A 22078-nucleotide genomic window follows, 5' to 3' on the forward strand; every position below is an offset into this window, starting at 1 on the left:
GATCTATCGAGCGCACGGAGACTGTCGGACAACGTGTCAAAACCATTCAGCTTCGCTGCGCTTGCAAAGAGAAGAAAGCCGGTTTCCCTCAGCTTACTGAGGTCGAGGCAGAGATCTTTCCACTCCTCCATCTTTCCAGGCATGTATGATCGAGAAACTGTCCATTCTCCAGACACAAGCTTCGTTTCCGGAGTGTACTTCTCGGGAACAAGTAGCGCACAGCGATGAAAGCCTTCACTCCACATTGAACAGTATCCAGACGCCACAGGTGGGAGACCTTTCAGGCGCAGCTCAAAGCCTGGTAGCACCCCAAAGTCATTCTCTGACGAGTTCACGACCGATATCTGCAGCCTCTGGATCCGATTCTTTTTCGCTGCCACCCTCACCACTGAAGAAACATTCGCACCGCCATCTTCAACTTCCATGCAGCAGTAGACCGCGTCGCAAAGATCCAAGAGGTAGCGTATGAAGTTGCAAGAGATGTCACCCCGTCGTGCAGCCGAGAACTTCTTATCCGGATGCCAGTAGAAGAGCACAAGCTTCTTCTCCTCGAACAGAGCTCCGTAAAGTCCAGGCAGAAGGGAGTCCTCTTGAAGCTGTGTCACCGTCTCTTCCGGAAGTTGGCCGTGCTGCAGTAGAACTTTGGCCAGAATGCGTTTGCTCCCGTAGAGCCCCACCGTGGCTAAAACGGAGCTGTCCAACCGAGAGAGATCCAAGATCCAGCGGCCGCTAGATGATGACTTAACCGAGCCTGGAGCCACAGCGTTGAAGAACGCAAAGATGTCCTCTCGATTGATCAGCACCTTCTCGACGAAGCTCAAGTCTTGCTTGTCCGACTTTACCCCGATCAAGTTGAAAAGAGCGTTCGCTGGAGGTGATACCTGGACAACTTCCATCGGATCGCCAAGAACAGGAGGTATTTCATTGTCGACGTAGTCGAGCTCAGGATTCGCGTTCACCATCTCGAAATCGTCAGCCGCGCCTCCTCCCATTGTACCAATCCTGGATTTCTTCTCACAGAATCCAGAAAGCCACGAGTTTGTAGAAGAAAGCTATAGAAAATTCCCCACGCAAAGCAAGAACAAAGAAGATCAAGGGATCCAAGCAGCCAAGCAATCTAGGCGCGAGCGCTTACCCGATCAAAGCTTCGCTTGCGAGCACGATCACCAACGAATAGCACCGAGATCGAAAATATCACTTCGCGAATACGATCGGACGTGCCATCACGCCGCGCCACCGGGAGGAAATGCGCGATAAACCCTTCTAAAGTTTTAAATATCGCATTTTACGCGGGAAAGATAGAGGAATATATGCCAGGAATGGGCATTTTTCTCGTGTTCTTCGACGCTTTTCTGCGTGAAACCAGATGAACTTGGCTCCCGTTGTTTTCCACAGCAAAGATCAATCGACGACTGCTTCTCTGAACAAGCAGATTGAAATGTATGGGCGATATGGGGACCTCGCACACGCGAGACAAATCTTCCATGCAATTGCCCACAAGGACGATTTCTCGTGGGTGATGATGCTCCATGCCTTGTCTCGAAATGGCTGTGTTATAGACGCTAAGAATCTCTTTGACTCCATTCCCGAAGAAAACTGCACGATCGTCGCGTGGAATTCGATGCTCTCGACATATGCCCATAACGGGCATCTGGATCAGGGAAAAGCTCTCTTTGATCACATGCCGGCGTGGGATATAATCTCGTGGAATACAATCCTCTCATTGTTTTCCAAAATTGAGGAGTGCTTTGATAAAGCCAAAAAATGTTTTGACGAGATGGGCGAGCGGGATCTTGTCTCCTGGACTGCGATACTCAACGCAAATGCCAAGCACGGGCATTTGAAAGACACAGAGAAGCTGTTCTTTCAGATGCCACAGAGGAATCTCGTGTCGTGGACGGTGATGCTTGTCGCATACTCGGAGAATGGACTTGTGTCTTCTGCAAAGAATTTCTTTGATAGAATGCCACAGCACGACGAGATCGCGTGGAGCGCCTTGGTATCAGCGTATGCCCGAGCTGGGGATTTTGTTCGCACCAAAAACTCGCTGGATGCAATGCCCTGTGTCACAACCACGGCACTCAACGCGATCTTGAGCTCCGGAAGCCTGGAGCTCGCCAGATCCTTGTTTGAATCCATGCCTGGCTGGGATCTAGCGTCCCTGAACGCGATGCTCGCTGCTCTAGCGCACGCTGGAGCGATCGACGAGGCACAGAGCTTCTTCTCGCGGATGCCGCAGATCAATCTCGTCTCCTGCACGATTTTGATAGCCAGCTTCGCCGAGATTGGAGATCTGGACAGGGCGGCGTGGATCTTTAACGACAGGATGCCGCGGCACGACACCATCGCATGGAACACGATGCTCAGTGCGTTCGCTTTGAACGGGTATATGGAGGAAGCAAAGGAAATGTTCGATCGATGCCCGTACGCTAGAGATCTCTTCTCGTACAACACTGTTCTTGCGGGAATTGCAACCGATATTGTGCTGTGTGAGATATTCTTTTCTAGAATGCCCAGATGTGATCTCGTGTCCTGGAATACACTTCTTTCAGCATATGCCGAATCTGGGCATCTTGGTTCTTGTCAATCTGCCTTTGAGGCTATGCCTGAGAAGGATCAAGTCTCGTGGAACACAATGCTAGGAGCTATCTTGCAAATTGGAGACTTGAAAATATCAAAGTCTTTCTTCTTTCAGATGCCTCTTAAGAACACTTTCTCCTGGAATTCTTTAATCTCAGCATTTGCTCTCAACGGGGATCTTGAACGAGCTAGGACCCTTTTCGATCAAATGCCGCTGGGCAGCGATCAGGCGTCCTTGAGTGGCTACCTTGCAGGAACTGCCAGATCAAAGCTCTTCAATCCTTCCACTTTTGAGATCTTCCACAGCGTCGCCCTGGCGCATGGAGAGATCAACGAGGACTCCTCGCATTTCTTCGAGTCAGCGCTCATCGCCTGCAGCCGGAGCGGTAAGATCTCCACTGCACGAAGATGGTTCCTCTCGATGATCGTGGATCACGGCACAAGACCCTGCAAGCATCACTACTGCTGCATGGTCGATCTTCTCGCGAGAAGCCAGTGCCTCGCGAGCTTGGCAGAGAACCTTGTCCTCAACATGCCATTTCAGCCGGATTGCATGGAGTGGACGTGCTTGCATGGAGTGGACGTTCAGTGACAATACAAAGGGTTTCGATCAGAGTTTCTTTGAAGATCACGAAGAGCACATAACTTGCTTTGAAGACACACAACTTGCTCTTGGAGAAGGTAAAGATGAAAGTCACTAAAAAAAAAAAAGTTTGTAGCGATGCGCATTATCGCGTCTTCTCGTTTCTTTCGTGGGACCACTGTGGCGAGGACAGCAAGAAAGAATCTGGCAGTGTGGCGCTTTACAAGTTCCTGGCGGAGGGGCTGAGGCATCAACAGAGTTTTCTTCGCGAATTTCTCTCGGCAGCAGTCACGATGCACTTCAACTACTTGATCATACCGCTGCCGATCCTGGCTCTTCTCGTCATCGTCGTGGGTATCTGCTGCTACTGCCTCGGAAGACGCCAATACTAGAGCAAGACAAAGGAAAGCAACATGAGCATCGCTTTTGATCACTTTCGCTTACCTCCAAGTTGTAGCCTTTGTAGGATGAAATCAATAAGCAGCACCAGCAGCTAGTTTTCCAGCTGCCACATAATCTCCTCGTTTCTCCTCCCTGTTGAGCAGCGTTGTCTGATCTGCTGCTTAGTGCTGGAACTGTTCCAACTCAAAACGCCGCTGCTGTTGCTGCTGATCCGTGCTGGAACCCCGGCGGAAGAACATCCTCGTCGCCTACCGGGAACGGCAGGTCCGGAGACGCTGGCAGTGGCATATCATCGCTCCCGACCAGCAGGAGCTTCCCAGCCGTGGTAGCACTCGCCTCCGCGGTCTCCTCTTCCTCCGGAGGAAGCTGCTGCCTCAAGATCCCCCTCACATGAGATTGCCTAAACCACTTGACGAAGAAGGAGCCCCGGCACCAAAACGACCCGAGGTCCTCGTCCTGGAAGATAAACGGCGAGTCGAGCGGCTTCATCATCGCCTCGATGGCTTGCCTGACGGCGATGGCGTCTGAGTCCGCCTTGCTCCCTGTTAGAATCTTGATCCTCTGAGGAACGAACCTGCGCTTGAGTATCCTCTCCCGGAACTTCTCCAGCGTGCACAGCACCCCGATGAGCGCCGCTCCGATGGACATGCTCCTCACCTTGAGGCACCACGTCAAGTCTCCCTGGAGGACGATGGAGTTCGGGTACATGTGGATCTGATAGACCACCTTCCAGAAGCTGCGAGCTTTCCTCTCCTGCCCCATCACCACCAGATAGTTGAGCAGCACGTTGGTGAGGTAGCGTCGCGTCTTGAAATCCACCTCGGCTTCCAGCTCCGAGTAGAACGACTTGATGTAGTCGGCCAGACTCTGGCCCTTGCGGTGCTTGCTGCTTCCCATGAGCCCGCACAGAAAGCTGTGCGCCGGATGCTTCGTCTCTCGCATGAAGCTTATGATCACTTCTTCGTGCTCCAGCCTCGAACCACGCAGAAAAAACTCGAGCAGCATGCAGTACGTCCTCAAGTCCACTGCCGAGCCCGGCCTTTGCATAAAGGAGAGCATCTGCCTCGCATGCTCCATGTCGCCACAGCTGAGAAAACCGTGGAGAATCTCCCGGCAGAGGCTGACGTGAGGAGTAAATCCATGTCCCGTGACCTTGAGAAAGAGCTCCCAGGCATCGGAGATTCTCTTGTCGTCCACCAGCTTGACGATGCTATCGTTGACAGCGTCCGCGACGTTAAGTCCCATCTCTTGCATCTCAAATAGGATCCTCTCGACGTCGTCATACTTTCCACCCTTGGCTACGGCTCCAACCACGATCCGGCAAGTAAAATGCGACGGCCTCAGTCCAACCCCACGCATCTCCCTGTAGAGCCTCACCGCAGTCTCGGCCTTTCCCGCTTGAGCGTGCTGCTCGATCAGAACCGCAAAGATGAGCGGCGGAAGCCACAGTCCCACACCCCGCATCCTCTCGTAAAACTCTAGAGCCGCGTCCAGCATCCCCGCCTTTGCATGAGCATCCACCAGAGCAGCGTAGATACACAGATTGGGCTTGTAGTTGAAAGCCTCCATGTCCTTGAAAAACTTGAGCCCCGTCTCCAGCCTGCCCGACTTGCAGTAAGCCTCGATGAGCGAAGCAAAAGTTCCCAGCAGTGGTCGAATCTCCAAGCTCCGCATCTCCTCAAAGTACTTGGTCCCGATCTCCAGCCTTCCCGACTTCAGCTGTCCCGCAATGAGAGCCGAGTAAGCCACAGCATTCGGCTGATGCCCCTCGGCCTTCATCCTCTCGAAGAGCATGCAAGCCAGGTCGAGCCTTCCAACTTTCCCGGCGTGAGGCACCACCACCTCGTACCCGACCCTGTCCAGCGAGCAGCCAATCTTTTGCATCTCATCGTAGACCTCGAGCACCTTCTCGGACTGCCCCGCGTACGAGTAGAGGCTCATGAGTGTGTTGAAAGTGAAGATATCTGGGACACACCTCGAGTCTTGCATCTCCTTGTAGTATCCCCAGGCCTCGTCCAGCTTGTGAGCTTTCCCATAGACTTTGATGAGAGTGTTGTAAGCCACCGTGGTCATGGGACACTTATCCGCCTTGAGGTCGGCCAGCACCCTCTGGACGGCCTGGAAATCCTTTCCTCGTCCATAGGTGTTGAGAAGGATGGAGAACGAATACGTGCTTGGGACGTACCACTTTTGCCTGCGAATCCATTGGAAGAATCCATTGGCGACGTCGGGCTCCTGGATGTTCTTGAGGACCTCGTTGATGTGAAACTCCGAGGGCCTGATGTCCAGGAGCTGGAGCTCCCTCTCCACTTCTGGGGACCAGTATGGCCGCCTCACAACGTAGAGAATCTTGGAGATCAAGTCGGCGTTGCTGAGGCCGATCTCTCCGAGCTTGCTGGGGCGGAAGAAAGCCGGATCATCGTCCGCGCGCAGCAGGAAGCTCGGGAGCTCCTCCTTGTAGAAGAATCTCACGGGCGCCCAGATCACCCTAGAAGAGGCCTCTTGCCTGGCCGCATTCGCCTGGAGGAGCAGGCACGATGCTAACCTGGAGAGCGGCCGGCGGAGGGCGAGCATTGGCGAGGGCGCGCGCTCATCGCCAAAATCCCAAGCGCAGTGATAAACCCTAAACCTCGCAAAAAAAAAATCAAAATATGTTCCAGGATATTCTTGACCTATTAACTAGGTCTCGCGGACGGCAGGATTCGAACCTGCGCGGGCAGAGCCCATTTGATTTCGAGTCAAACCCGTTAACCACTCCGGCACGTCCGCCATTGGTGGAAAATCTCAAGACTTTAAATTTATATTCGTTTCTTGGTTTTTATTTTTTGTAATAAAATGAGAATCTAGGGTTCTAGCGGGAATGGCGCTCACGGGCGTGAAGATCGGCGATGAGGTCTGGAGGAGCTGCCTCACCCACGCGCTATCGACGGAGACGGAGGAGGTGATGGGGCTGCTTCTCGGCGACATCAAAGAGGTGAAATTCTCCCCATTCACAATCTCCAGGAGCTGGATCGACATTTCTTCCATGATCCATCCAGGACAAGAGCAAAGGCACGGTGGATGCTCTCGTCTGGGGCGCTGTGCCGCAAGCTCGCTCCGATCGACGCAAGGATCGCGTGGAGACTACTCCGGAGCAGCTTGCGGCGGCCATGGCTCTGGCTGAGATATCCTCAAGGAAATTATTTTCTTTCAGTTTGGTGTTTTTTCCTTCACTCTGGAAGCACAGATTATCTAGGACGATTGGAAACACGACCAGAGTTATTGGCTGGTATCATTCACATCCGCACATCACTGTTCTTCCTTCTCATGTTGGTGAGTTTCATCTCCTTCCTGCGTATGAGAAAAAAAAAAGAAGTTCCCGTTCTTTGTTGTTGGTGTAGATCTTCGAACACAGCAGTCTTTCCAGATGCTGGATCCTGGGTTCATTGGAGTCATATTTTCCTGCTTCGACGACGACGCAAACATGGTATCATCTTCTTTTTCTTTGCTCCTTTTTCTCATATCAGTTCTAACAGGTCGGTCGAGTTCAATCCATAGCATTTCAATCTACCAATGGTCGCCAAAGGAAAGTTTCGGGATCTTTTCAGAGTTCATCCGCTCAGCACTCCAGTTTTGGTTTTGGTTCCAACGGGGAACGGTCTTCCGTGGATGAAGCCTCCTCGTCTCTCTCGGTACTTGAGCATTTGTTGAAAGGGTCACAACTCTTTTCTTTTTTCTTCTTACAGACAGTTGTGGACATCAACTATACTCGTAGGATATCGGATTCGTCAAGCAATGAAATCGAGCAGCGGCTTTCGCCAGGCATCGAAGAAGCAATGCATCTTTCAAGTCTTGACACGAGGTAAATACCATTCTGCTCGTTCTGAAATTTTCCTACGTAAAACAGTTCCGGAGACTTTTCACGAAAGGAGATCCCAATGCAAGTAGTTCCTGTGTCCACATTCAACCTCGCCAATCCTCCTCCCGATCCTCTGCTTTCTTTGCAGCAGACAGTGTTTAACGAAGAAAAGGCTGCGTTTGAGAAAGCGATGCATCAAAGCAAACAGTTAAGTCATTCCTGCTCAACTTCTTGACAAGTTGTTTCTCTCTTTCTTTCTTCTTGGTTCTCTAGGGGGCAGCGAATCCATCCTTTGGCAGCTTCACACCACTGCGTGACACACCAGGCGGCCCTTTTGAAACTTATGGAACTCTGGTACTCGCAGTTTTTCTGTTTCCTTTCACGCTCTTCATTCGGGTTCTTTCTCTAGCCTTGTGCCTGCAATGACGACGCTGTGGGACAACCTCCAGCAGAACAAAGCGCAGGTGAAAAATCTGTCTGGATCTTGTTCAGAGCGTGCGAAGTATTAAGTTTGCTCGTTTCCTGTGCAGATTGCGCTACTGCATCAGGAAGAAGCAGCGCTTGGCCTTAGATTCGATCGGCAGGCAGCCAGGAAACAAGCCGGACATGATGGCACGCGATGGAACTCAGAACGTACTCAGCAAAGAATTCCCGATTCTGATCAACGTGTCCGAGGAAACACCGTATGACGTGCTCTTAGTTTCCGCAAAGAGATTGAAGAGGTCCCTCCAGTCGTAGGCAAGCAAAGTTTCGGAAGCTTCAACTCGGAGGCTTCTTCCGCTCGACGAGTTCATGTAAGCCTTTTGTTATTCTGATCATAGAAGTTGGATGTTGCGGATCCAGAGAGGCTACTTCATGAAGCCCTCTAGAGTTCTCTTTGTCATTGTGAAGCTTGAGAATTCTGCATGATAAACTCCTTCAGGATGTTTGTAACATTTAAACACAATTAATTATTTAATAATCATGTTTAAGAGATTCACGAAAATGTGATAGGGTAAGGCAAACACGATCACCTGCTGCCCATTCTAAATTCTTCCTTCTCCTTGTGTGGGGATGGGAGTGGAGGAGTTGACCTAGTAGCATTTACTAAATCTAACTTTGGTGTGTTTGGCTTTTACAGTAGAATTGTATTTTGTCATGTGCACTTTGAATATTTTTATTCAAAACATAGTGTCTACTGAATGTTTACTCAATGATAGTGGAAATTAATTGCTAGGATATTATTACACCATATTTCTTCTACTTCATAACCATATATTTAAGAAATGCCCAAAAATTGATTATCACTTTGTTATCATCCACTCATACAGCTTGATAATAGGTAAGAATTTGGTCACAAAATTTTTGTGATATATAGTTCTCAAATTGATAGCTTTACATCATTTGAAGATGGCATGACACCAAAAATAAAAAAACACTATGTAATTACATCTCATAAAAGACGATGATGCAAATACACTAGAATATGAGTTGGGTTTAGACCATTATAAAATAGATTCATTTTACCCTATTGATGAGTTGTATTACAATAATAGTTCCACTTAGTATGAAAGAAATTGTTAATTTATGCAATATAATCATATAAGCATATATATGGATATTTACTTTCTTGGTAGATGATAACAATATTATTTTACTAAAGTTTCAATATAGATTAAACAAGTTTAGGGTTAAGGTTTATGAGTAGGTGGATTTAAGGTTTAAGGGTGATTTATTTTTTTTATCAATATATATATAGTTGTGTTTGCAATTTATGATGCAATCCACATTTCATTCTCTCATTATTTGGTGGTCGATTCAAAAATTCCAGAGCTAAAATAATCATAAAGTCATGCATTTTAATTAATAAATTTTTTATAAAGGAAATATTTAGAAAAAAATTTAATGTTAAACTTTATGCAGATAATATTTTGCCAAAAACTTTAACAATGACTTTCACAAATATATCATATCATCTAATATTGTTTAACAATAGTAAAATTAAGTATATTTAACTTTTATTTAAAGCCATAATTTCACTATATCACAAGGAATGTGAGTGAAAAAGGTTTTTATATGACATTAAAAACAAGAAAAGAACAAAAAACACAATTTTAATATACCAATATTTTAAAATACATTATTTGACATTGTTAATTGCAATTACAATTTTTTATAATACTAATAACAAGAAGTACCTTAAATTTCCTCTAATATGTAGTAATGCATTTATATTTTTAAAATTTAGATCTTATTATAAAGATAAAACTTGTGGCATTGAAGACTCAAATCTTAGTGAGTATCATGAACAAATAAGTTAATGGATTAATTTAACATTTCTATTAGAACTTTTGCACCACAACATTAAAGAGGAAGATAAATATTAATAACAAAGGATAAAAATTAAAATCTATAACACCTATAAAATCAGCCAAGATCATTAAGTAAGTGCAGAAAAAACTTCAACAAAGGAAACTTATGAAGAAAATTAATAATGTTCTTTCTCTAATTATTTTTTAGTTTTTAATTAGATATAGGGTCTTTAACAAATTATGTTTTAGAAGAAATACTTCTCACCTATATTAAAATACACTTTCTATAAGTGTATCTCATAGGAAAAATTAATTTTTTAAAGGGAGGTAATATTTTTAAAAAAATATATTTTATAATTACAAACATTAGTGTGTTTCACAAGAATTCTATTTATAATTCAATGTGTGAGAATGCTGAAAGATGGTGAATAATAAAATTATCTGGAAAAATCATTGTTGTTTTGAAGTCAAAAGAAAATGTAATAGCAACTAACTCTATCTCATACTTATCTGACTTTTTAAATATCCATAATGGAAATACACATATGAGAATTTAAAAATTATAAGCTTTATTGAGATAATTGATAAAAACATGCAAATAAAGAATTTAATGGTTCTTCGTAAAGAATTAATTTTCCTTAAAAAAAGTATTTTTACCATCCAAAAAACTTTCAGCATTTTAAAAATAATTTTCTCTAAGGAGAAAAGTACCTAAGTGGAACAAAATTTTTCATTGATCTTCACATTATCAAAATTTATTTACATCAAATATTAATGTGGCAAATTTGGACAAATATTTCTATCATAAATGTTTTTATTACCTTATAGAAAATTTTAATCTATTAGAAAGGAATTTTTATTGATCAGAAAATGCAAATTTCATATATATATTAGGCATTATATGTTGAATATATGCAAAATGGCCATCCACATTAAATTATAATGCAAATAGAAAAAATATATAAATTTGTGCAAAAATTATACAAGATAAATTATTTATTTAGACATCAGATTCTAAATCAATTGCCATATTAAAAAGAATCACTTATATCTCAAAATATAATCCCCTAATGAAGTTAAGGGTTAAGGGAATACAAGGAATTAATATTTTTCTATACAACTTATACAATTAAATGAACACATTTTTCAAGTACTTATGTGACATGCACTTGATTATTACAAAAGCTGATTTGATCAGTGAAATTTAAATGTTAGTCTCTATTTTTTATATGATTATAGAGGGGCATATAAAATTCAATCCTAAAAGTTTCCTAGAAAAATTATTTAAGGGAACTAATTTCTAAAGAATTTTTGATGGCATAATTTCTAAACATAATAACATATAAAGACTTTACAAAAAGGATAATTTTAAAATTTTTTACTTTTTACTAGTCAAAACATCATGAACTAATTACACAACACCATGAACTTGAAACCATCTATTGTTTCACAACACATGAAACTTGCCACAAATCACTTAACCTTTAACATACTTCCAAAACAATATTCAATTTTAACATAACTCTTAAAAGTCATAGATCTAAATAAAGTGTGATATTTTAAAGTTGGAACATGATATTTTGCCTTCCACACAGGACAACTCATCTTCAAAAAAGTTGATTCTCAACTAGAAAAATACAGTGAACTTCTTTCAGATCTAGCATTGGAAGAAACATATACACCCCTGGTTCCAAGTCCACTCCGTCAAGATTTTATATTAGTTTTTTAATTGATTAATAAAATGAGAATCTGCGAGAATGGCGATGACACACGCGCTGTCGACGGGAGGAGGCTTCTCGTCCAGGACAAGAGCAAAGGCACGGTAGAGGCGCTCGTCTGGGGCGTTGTGCCACAAGCTAGCTCTGATCGACGCAAGGATTGCGTGGAGACTAAGCTTGTGGCGGCCATGATATCCTCAAGGAACCTTTTGTTTTCTTGCTTCCTTAGTTATTTCCTTGACTCTGGAAGCACAGATTATCTAGAAATTGGAAACACGACCAGAGTTATTGGCTGGTATCATTTACATCCGCACATCACTGTTCTTCCTTCTCATGTTGGTGAGTTTCATCCGCTCAGGACTCCAATTTTGGTTTTGGTTCCAACGGGAACGGTCTTCCGGATGAAGCCTCCTCGTCTCTCTCGGTACTTGAGCATTTGTTGAAAGGGTCACAACTCTTTTCTTTTTTCTTCTTACAGACAGTTGTGGACATCAACTATACTCGTAGGATATCGGATTCGTCAAGCAATGAAATCGAGCAGCGGCTTTCGCCAGGCATCGAAGAAGCAATGCATCTTTCAAGTCTTGACATGAGGTAAATACCGTTCTGCTTTCCGTTCTGAAATTTTCCTACGTAAAACAGTTCCGGAGACTTTTCACGAAAGGAGATCCCAATGCAAGTAGTTCCTGTGTCCACATTCAACCTCGCCAATCCTCCTCCCGATCCTCTGCTTTCTTTGCAGCAGACAGTGTTTAACGAAGAAAAGGCTGCGTTTGAGAAAGCCATGCATCAAAGAAAACAGTTCAGTCATTCCTGCTCAACTTCTTGACAAGTTATTTCTCTCTTTCTTTCTTCTTGGTTCTCTAGGGGGCAGCGAATCCATCCTTTGGCAGCTTCACACCACTGCGTGACACACCAGGCGTACCTTTTGAAACTTATGGAACTCTGGTACTCGCAGTTTTTCTGTTTCCTTTTACACTCTTCATTCGGGTTCTTTCTCTAGCCTTGTGCCTGCAATGACGACGCTGTGGGACAACCTCCAGCAGAACAAAGCGCAGGTAAACAATCTGTCTGGATCTTGTTCAGAGCGTGCGAAGTATTGAGTTTGCTCGTTTCCTGTGCAGATTGCGCTACTGCATCAGGAAGAAGCAGCGCTTGGCCTTAGATTCGATCGGCAGACAGCCAGGAAACAAGCCGGACGCGATGGCACGCGATGGAACTCAGAGCGTACTCAGCAAAGGATTCCCGATTTGGATCAACGTGTGCGACGAAACACCATATGACATCCTCTTAGTTTCCGCAAAGGGATTGAAGAGGTCCCTCCAGTTGTAGACAAGCAAAGTTTCGGAAGCTTCAACTCGGAGGCTTCTTCCGCGCTGATCATGGAAAATGGATGTTGCAGATCCAGAGAGGCTGCTTAACGAAGCGCTCGAGAGTTCTCTTTGTCAGTGTGAAGCTCGAGAATTCTGCATGATAAACTCCTCCGCTACAATGGAGAGAGCGCTATCTGTTGCAACAAGTAAAACCAGCAGGAATTCTGATGGAAAGAAGCCTCAGAATTATTTCTTATCCCAATGCTCGAAAGGTACTGCTTATAGATCCATACTCATTTTGGAACGATAGAAAAGAAAACGTTGTCATGAAAAACCAAGATATAATAAAAAGTTCACTTTGAAGTAAAAGACTGCTAAACGGAAGTTGCGTGATCCGTTAGCAGGCCCAAGTCTAGAACCGTCTCCCCTTCAACATGCACTTCATCAAAGAGCTCTTGCCACTTGAATCGCAGAACGTTTCCATCGATTGCTTCGATCACTTGAGTCTCTGTAGTCTGCCTGTCCCTGTAATACACAACACAAGGATCACCAACAATGATCCCCAAGGCAACTTTGGCCCCGCCTCGCTCCCCAACAAGCACTTCCATATCATCAAAAACAGCCCGTGGATCTTCATTGCGATATACAACTTGGGCCGCCAGGATTACCCTTGCCTTCTTGAGATTGCGGTCCTCCTTTGATTTCTCTAGCACAAACAAATCCACTTGCTGGTATCGATCGTTTCCGATTTCCATCAAACCTCCCGGAGACAAAGAGACTTGCCGGCTGCTCCCCAGAAACACGACCCCCAGCCTCTGGAATTCCTGGAGGAGCTTTGCATGCAGCCAGTACCTTACCTGTTCATGATGGTCCGTGTAATCTGCCTGGATGAAAAGCGAGCCAGACTTCCACAGCATGTTTCGCTTGTAAGCCCGGCTCTTGTTATACATTTTGAGGAACCTATCTCTGGGCACTTCACCTGATACAAAGACTGGCCCGGTGTTGTCTCCTATCTTCTCTACTGCAGCATCCATCGCCCTAAGCCAAGCTTCAATGTCTGGATCATTCTCTGGAATAGGGGAGTACTCCATAGAAACCCTAGACATAAACCACAACTTTAAAAAATAGACTATTCATGAAGACTTCCTAGTTAATAGGTCAAGAATATCCTTACATATACAACAATTATTAGTACAATCCTTCTTTCCAAAAATGTGTACAAAAACGAAGAGCCTTTATTTTTGGTCCACCGGATTCAATTCATTGCTTGGTCCGACTGCACTTGTGTCCTGATTCGAGGATTAGACTGCATGTTCATTGGTACCATGAATCAAGTTTATGTTGGAAAGAGCTCTTGATGAGAGGAATGCTGCAATAAACTTCCTGGATCATCATAAATCTACACTTTAGTTAGAAATTTAGCTCATGTGAAGTGACTTATAAAATTTCCTGAAAGAGCTTTAAACTTACCTTTCTTGTAAAGTCTTTATGCTATCATGGAGGCTGCATGCTTGTATGTTCTCGGACCAATGAAGGAAAGGAGAAACCCAGTTTATAGGGCTTCAGAATGCTGTGCTCCTAACAAAAACATTCCAAAGCATGTAGCAAAAATTCATGGTTAATTAAACTTGGATGTCTGTCTTTCATCTAGCAAAATTAATGTTCATGACTGGTTTCTTCAAAATCATTGTGATTGATGAAACTTTTTGAACACCTATGCAACACCTTTGAAATTGAGACCAAAAAGCTTAGATAGTTTTGCTAGGAAACTTTTAGAGATATCCTCAATATGATCTCATATCCAATAAAGATCAATATATAAAGTTTGCTCATCAAATCAGCTTCAACTGCATATTGCACAAGCACCCAGAAAACTTGCTAATTCGGCTGTAAGGGTTGTCCAGGAGAGATGTCAATCACCTGTATTTTTTGACCCTTGAACTCTATCGCAGCAATTATCCTTAGGGTTTAACCATATTTTAATGCCTATGCACATATGAGTGCCTCTTTCTAGGCCAGTAGTTTAGTCAAAAATTTTGCTTTGCAGTTGCAGCATTAATTCATTCCACACCACTACCTCCCACACTGTGGCTGACTTCCAATCTTCTCTGATTCAACAGTTGATCGATCTGTCAACTTGTTTAATTATCAAGCATTCGGAAGGAACTACTTGAGAAAACAAACATAGTTATTAATCAGTTTGAAAACAATAGGAAGCAGAATGGTAATGTATTATTGCCTTAATTACAACTTTATACAGCACTAACATGAAGGAGTATTTTAGATTTCTTTCTATGTTTGGTAATGTATTTATATTTTTGAAATTTAAATCTTGTTGAGCTGTGTTTTTTAAGATGAAATTGGTGGTGTTAAAGATTCAGATCTTAATGAACATCATGAACAAATAAGGCTATATATTAATTTAATATTCTAATTAGAACTATTATGCTATAACATTACATACCTATAAAGAGGAAGACAAGTAATAGTGTTTGGTAAAGTTTTAATTGACTTCTTGTTTGTGGTGTGTTGTGCAAGAACCCTCCTTGAAGCCTCACATTCACTAGTTACACAAGTAAATTATGGCTTTCATATGGCTCCAGACATACCTGGTTGTGCCATTGGCATGTTGCACCACTGGACAACAAACTGGATCACATGGTGGTGAGATTCTAGTAGCAAGAGTGTGTGAATGTAGATTGCATCGTCCATCACAGCAAGAATGTCAGCATTGTAGATGGCACCTCGCTCCTGTCAGGCGGAAGCCTTCCTTTGCACCAAGTATTTTCCTGAAGAAACAACTATTAGCTCTTTTTCCCTTTTGTGATGTTTCACACACTTTCCTTTCCATTTCCTTGCCATGGCATCGAAGTTGTAGTTTTGTAGCCTCATGCCTGCTCTCCAGCGCTCCACAACGTACTTGGCCTTGGCCTTTTGCTCCACCAAGCTCTCAAACCCGCAGAGTGTGAGAAAAGATCCATGGCAGAGAACTTGGAGAGGCTGCACCATGTCTAGAGAACGTGCCACTCCAATGCTCCAGACAAGATCTGGGCAGCCAAGATGATCACTGATCCTAGGGAAGGACCAGAGGTGTGGAAACCCCAGCTGCATTGTGGCATTGAGCAGCTCTAGGGCTGGCCAAATGGAGGCACCATCCACCCTCAAAGTAGCTTGTGCTGGGGATTATGGACAAGAAACTGTAGAATCACGTGCAGGCACTTGAAAAGATCCTTGCAGCCTGGCCACGGAGACACGAAGGATTAAAAGTTTGAAACTTTTGCCTGATCGTGGCCAAGAACATGAATTTCATGCTCTTGACCGCTCCACAGCCGGAAATCTCGCTCAAGATCCTCAAAAGCCCTCTTAAGAACAGCAATGGCGGCTGGAATACCTGGATTGCAAGACATGGCTATCCATAGCAAGAACACATCTGACGACACTAGCATCTTGGCCAGCACCTCCATGAGCTCATCCATTCCCATGCCCCCAGCCTCTTGAGATTGTCAAGATCAAAAATCCTACATGACGGAACAACATTGTCAGGAATGAGTGTCTTGGCTAGCGCCCTCATCCATTCCCTCGCCCCCTAACCTCTTGAGATTGTCAAGCTCGAATATCTTGTGTGGCAGAACAACATTGTCGGGAATGAGGCGCATTTGGACCCATGGTGGTGCCATGCCCTGCCATTCCCATGGATTCTCTCACAATTGCACTATGTCGTGACGACTTGCTAGGCCTAGCGAGAGCCACATTGAATGGGAACCCGAAGTTTTCTCAGAATGTGTAACGCCATCGTGGAGCAATTGGATGATTGATTGCAAGGATGATGTTCAAGATTTTAAATTTATATTCGTTAGTATATGGCATTGTAGCCGTACACTTTCACATCATCCTCTCCTCTCAGAATAATGGAAGGCCGTCAGGGTTCTCTTGTAGACGGGCCGGGATCTGGAGGAACGTCAGGAGGAGGCATCGGTGGATCTGTAGATGGTATTAACTGCTCCTAATCCCTTTGTATGAAGTGTTTCAACCGCTACACATGCACAATCTTTGGAGGATTGGCCTACTGGACGTCATACCGAACCTCATAAACTTGTGGTCCAACTTGCCGCAACACCCGATACGGTCCTTTCCACTGCGCAAGGAGCCCCTTAGATAAACCACATACTGTAAGATGGGGAAAATGGACTAACACCAAATCATTCACTTTGTACTCCACAGGTGGACGATGATGAGAGTTGTAGCGCCATTGTTGTCCCACTTGTACGCGGCCTAAGTGTTCGGCAAACTCTGCTTAGACAAGTGGAAGAATGTTTATCAAATATTGACCCCACGACCTAGCATCGGGAGCTCGTGGCAATCGTGAAGATAAACCCAGCTCTGTTGGTAATATTGGATCATGACCATATAGGAGTTTATATGGTGAAGCACCAATAGAACTCTACACCCCTGTGACATAGGCATACTGAAAAGATGGCAAATAACCATCCTAATTCAAATGCTGAAAGTTCACATACTTCGCAATCATCCCTTTGAATGTCCAAATGAGCCGTTCCACCAGACTGTTTGATTGTGGATGATAAGCACTCGTGAAAGTCTGGTGTATCCCCAACCAAGATGTCAAAACGTGAAATGCCTCAGCCATAAATGTGGGACCATTATTCGAAAGAATCCGCTCTAGACAAGAATGCTGGAACACCACTCAATTGAGGAGGAAGTATCCAACAGCAGTTGCAGAGGCGCTAGCAAGAGCACCAACTTGCACCTAACGAGTCAAGTAGTCAGAAGCAATACTAACATACTCATTGCTAGCAGTCGACCGTGGAAAAGGTCCCATAAGATGAAATGCCACCAACTCAAATGGACGAGAAATTGCAATTAACTGCAACCGTCCTTCTGCAGCATAAGGGGGGGTATTACGAGCTTGGCACCAAACACAGTTACGCACATATCGGATAATATCATGTTGCATCTTTGGCCAATAGAAAGACCTGTGCAGATTCTCAGTCACACAACGATGTCCCATATGCCCACCTGGAATAGAAGAATCATGGTAGGAATGGAAAAATCACAGAATAGAGATAGAAAGCACCACCAGCTGTAAATGATCATCAAGATCTGTCCCCACCAAATAAAGAAGGCCATCTTCAAAGCGATATTGAGAATGTAAATGCCGAAAAGGCAAGTCATTAGCAAATGATGTAGGATTCTCAAACGCATCTCAAAGCCTTCAAATCCATGGCTCAATCTTTTGAGCCTCGCGAACCTCATCAATAGAAGGTAGATCTTGCTCTGCACCTTATGGACATTGAACATCAAGTACAGCAACTGCCGACGGCATAAAATCCTTGTTTAGAAAATCCACAAATGTTGGAACAACAGGCTCATAAAAAACATGAGAAGAGAGTGGAGAAGGAAGAGGAGCTCGAGAAAGGGCATCAGCATCGGCCATAGAACTCCCTGAGCAATGAACAATATCAAAATCATATATCTAAAGCTTCAAAGCCCACTGAACAGTACGACCAACCATGTTCTTCCACTTTAATAATGAAGTAATGGTAGCATGGTCACCTTCAAGTAACGTCTGAGAACCATGTAGATATGCATGAAGTTTTTCAAAACCCCAAATTGCCACTATTAGCGGCAATTAGTAAACACTCCTTCTTTGTTGTAAAGTAATTCACCTCTACTGGTTGTAACATATGCAATGGGATGATGCTGACCAGACACATTTGGGTTTTCTTGCATCAACACACCTCTAAGACTAATATCAAAAGCATCTACGTGCAAAATAAAAGGTTGAGTGTAGTAAGGATATGCCAAAATTAGAGGAGTCGTCAACAGTTATTTGAGATCTACAAACACCCACTCACAATCTGAAGACCAAATGAAAGATGACATTGATGACTTCAGCAACGCTTGCAACGGTGCAGTGCGATCAGAAAAATGATCCACAAAACAACCGAGATACTACACCTTGCTCAGGAAATGTTGCACATCATTCACACACTTCGGAGTAGGGAACTTTAGAATAGCCGCAAGTTTGTCAGGATCAACTTGCAAACCCTCACGAGAAATACGGTACCCAAGATAAATTGTGTCTTTGGTCCCAAGCACACACTTTGACTTCTTCAGCTTTAAACCAACGTCCTGTAGCCGATCCAACACTTTACACACATCACGAATGTGCTCCTCCTACGTTCCTGCCGAGTGAATCAAAACATCATCAATGAAGTCAACAGTCACTTCTAGCATATCACAAAGAACCTCGTCCATCATTTGCTGGAAAGTTGCTGGAGCATTGTTCAAACCAAACGGCATCACCAAGAACTCATACAAACCAAATGGTGTATAAAAAGTAGTGTTAGGAATATCTTCTTTGGCCATCGGTACTTGCCAGTACCTAGAAGCCAGATCTAGCTTGGTGAACCAACGACTTCACCCTAGACAATCCAAGAGATCAGCAGTGTGAGGAAGAGGGTACACATCCGGGATCGTCACTTTGTTTAATGGACGATAGTCAATGCAGAAATGAATACTCTCATTAGGCTTCATCACAAGATGAGGTTCACATGCCCAAGGAATCCGCGACTTCCAAATAACACCCTTCTCTAACATCTTCTTGATGTTTGCATGTAAAATCTTGATCTCCTTGGGTGACCCATGACGAATAGGAACCTTGATTGGATGAACATGTCCGGTTGGAATCAGATGACGTATGGCAATCTTAGCCCTAGACGATAGTCAAATTCAAAGAGATCAGAATACTCCTTTATGAGCTGGTCAACCACTGCAATGCAAAGATTGTCGAAGGGATCAGAAAAGGGAAGAGTAGAATAAGACAGAAACATAGGAAGAAATAATGGGGGAACAAAAGTAATGGAAGCAAAGGTAGAAATAAAGGGACGAAGAGGTACAGAAGTGAGAAGAATGGATAAAACATAAGGAAGTATGAAATAAGAGGAAGAAAGGAAATGAAAAAAGCTAGATCTAGACAATACAAAAAGCTAGATCTAAACCAAAATCCCAAATCCAAGCACTCCCCAATGCAGTTATTGCAGGTGGTGCTTAATAGCTTTAAGATCCTAATATAGTAGGATACAAAGTGTGGTATATATTATAATTGCCTCTTTGGAAGTCACACTTCATTACCAATGTTGAAAATCTAAAAGGAAAACAAAGTCCAAAGAAAATATGTTAAGAAAGCTATTGCATCAATGGTAAATATGATTTTTATAAAACATTATGATAGTGAGAGGGGGAATGTTTTATAATTTGAGATATCTAAAAATATCCCTAAGCTAGGCTTCAACTCTTACAAACTAGTTTTTCATATGGAATACATATTGCAGTGCATCTTAGAGCATGGAGAATCTAGAGTGTAAGAATGAATATTTTACATGAGGGGTATATACCTTTTTTCCCTCTTAAGTTTAAGGTATGATGGATAATACATTTATAATGTATTTTAAAGTTTTACCTATAAAGTTTCTCTTGCCTTAAACTTACATTAAAATGAGAGAGGTGTGTTAGTTGTGCATCATATACACCATCATAAGAGTGTTTGAATCTAAAAAAGTTTTGATTTATAACTAAATTATTCATTTACGATTTAAAATTATAAATAACTATAGAGCAAGTTAAGCTTTATTATATAGCACATGGAAGTATAGAGCAAAATTGGGTTTCAAAAAATTTGAGGAGTTTGAGTAATTGTCAAATGCAAAATTATAATTCTTATATTTCCCAATAACTTAAGGTAATCATACACCCCTTAAGACGTATTCTAACCTTTACAAAAATACTTCTCAATGGAAAGGACAATATTTCTCTAAAAGAAGATAGTAAATTTGCTAGGAGCAAGGTGTATTATGCTTTACCCAAGTAAAAATATTTCTTTATAAAAAAAGAAAAAAATTCCCCCTAATAATTCCACATAAAACCTAAGGCATTGATAACAAATTATAATAGTTAGTTGGAGTTGGAATGCAACCCCCAAATTAGTAAGCTCCACTTTTTGACGAAGTGTTGAGCAAAATGGGTAAAAAAATCTTAATTTGTCAATAGTTGCATTTCAATTTAAAAGAAACTTTATTTTACTATATAGATACACAATTATTTCAATATAAAACCATGGATGTTATGGTCATGTTCAACATCTTTATCAAAAAGAATAAATTAAAATTTTTTGAGAGGTTTATTGTAAACTAAAAGGTTTGATCTACATAATTTAGATGAGACATTAACTATATTGCCACTATATTTCTCCACATTAATTAATGTTCTTCCTTGGAAAACATTAAGAGTGGTTGTGACTATTTAATGTTTAAATGATGAAATTGTGAAAATGGGTGGAATATTGAGGATATATAATGTAATGATTTGATGGAAGTTTAGCATTTAGATAGTGAGTTATTAAAAATGTGATTACTCCTATTTAAACTTTTGATTTACTAGATATATAAATTTTTAACCTCAAAAATTGCTCTAATCATTTTAAATATGTACATCGAGGTTATTATGAAATATGGGAGGCCGAAGAAGCTTAAGAGGGACTTTGCTAAATAATTCAACTTGATCATGAATAAAAGTGCAAAATTGGGTTTAGGGTTGGTTTAGGGTTAGAAAAGGGGTAAACCCCCTTTTCTAATTGGTTAAAAGTCTTGAGATACTTGGGGTTAAGTGTTCTTGGGTTTGAATAGTATTGAATTGGGTGATCTTTCAGGAAATCCAAACTCAAGAGCTTATATTTGGTATCGAAGCAGTCTCAAATCAAACTCTATTGATTGACTAAGGGAATCACACCACATGTTAATTGACATTTGGCTGGTTTAATTTGCCCCCTGTGCTCAACCCAAGGGGTAGGGTGTTAAGAAAGTGGGGCTCTCAAGAGAGTTGCAGCTGTTAGCTTTCGTTCACGAGGGCGTGAACTTGCAGGGAAGCGTGATGGATTATAAACAACCAAAGGAACGACTCGAGAGACAGTCTATGGAGTTCAAATATAAAGGGAAAGGGCTTATGAATAAAAGTGCACCTCTTTTTCCTATCGGTTAAGGGTTTTAGGATACTTAAGGTTAAATGTCCTTGGGTTTGAATAATACTAGGTTGGGTGACATTTTGGGAAGTTTAAACTCAAGAGCTTACATAATGAAATGCAATGGATTAACATTTTTTTATACAACTTTTACACCTAAATTAACATATTTTTCATATACTTATATGATGTGCATTTACTTACTAAAGATGCTGATTTAATCAATGAAATTTGGATATTATTGATCATATTGAGGATATATAAATTTCCATACCTAAAAGTTTCTTAGCAAAATTATTTGAGTTTCTTAGTCTTGATT

At 42.6% G+C, this 22078-nt stretch overlaps 3 protein-coding genes, 1 long non-coding RNA gene and 1 other non-coding gene across 5 annotated transcripts; 3 read left to right on the forward strand and 2 right to left on the reverse strand.

Moving 5' to 3' along the window:
• Positions 1 to 1366: 1366 nt before the first annotated feature.
• LOC112350780 (pentatricopeptide repeat-containing protein At4g02750-like) lies at positions 1367 to 3555 on the forward strand. The gene is made up of 2 exons (XM_024687590.1): positions 1367 to 3168; positions 3357 to 3555. Exons 1-2 carry the CDS (start codon positions 1367 to 1369, stop codon positions 3553 to 3555), a joined length of 2001 nt encoding a protein of 666 aa, XP_024543358.1.
• LOC9661662 (pentatricopeptide repeat-containing protein At1g79490, mitochondrial) lies at positions 3258 to 6337 on the reverse strand. Its single transcript, XM_002982620.2, has 3 exons — positions 6318 to 6337; positions 3608 to 6188; positions 3258 to 3551 (listed from the first exon to the last, which is right to left on the reverse strand). The coding sequence occupies exons 1-2, from the start codon at positions 6335 to 6337 to the stop codon at positions 3749 to 3751; spliced, it is 2460 nt and encodes an 819-aa protein (XP_002982666.2). The 3' UTR covers positions 3258 to 3551; positions 3608 to 3748.
• On the reverse strand, positions 6253 to 6334 carry TRNAS-CGA. Its single transcript has one exon. It is a non-coding gene; the product is annotated as a tRNA-Ser (tRNA).
• Positions 6338 to 6412: 75 nt separating the features above from the next.
• Positions 6413 to 8371, forward strand: LOC9661663 (lys-63-specific deubiquitinase BRCC36). Its single transcript, XM_024687768.1, has 10 exons — positions 6413 to 6539; positions 6604 to 6729; positions 6790 to 6877; positions 6946 to 7031; positions 7081 to 7236; positions 7291 to 7406; positions 7452 to 7610; positions 7677 to 7757; positions 7813 to 7867; positions 7934 to 8371. The coding sequence occupies exons 1-10, from the start codon at positions 6426 to 6428 to the stop codon at positions 8090 to 8092; spliced, it is 1140 nt and encodes a 379-aa protein (XP_024543536.1). The 5' UTR covers positions 6413 to 6425; the 3' UTR covers positions 8093 to 8371.
• A 3965-nt stretch (positions 8372 to 12336) lies between these two features.
• LOC9661272 lies at positions 12337 to 12646 on the forward strand. The gene is made up of 3 exons (XR_002993897.1): positions 12337 to 12360; positions 12416 to 12470; positions 12537 to 12646. It is a non-coding gene; the product is annotated as an uncharacterized LOC9661272 (long non-coding RNA).
• Positions 12647 to 22078: the final 9432 nt, after the last annotated feature.

The sequence above is a fragment of the Selaginella moellendorffii genome, unplaced genomic scaffold (assembly GCF_000143415.4).
Source record: "Selaginella moellendorffii unplaced genomic scaffold, v1.0 SELMOscaffold_54, whole genome shotgun sequence".
Taxonomy (NCBI): Eukaryota; Viridiplantae; Streptophyta; class Lycopodiopsida; order Selaginellales; family Selaginellaceae; genus Selaginella; species Selaginella moellendorffii.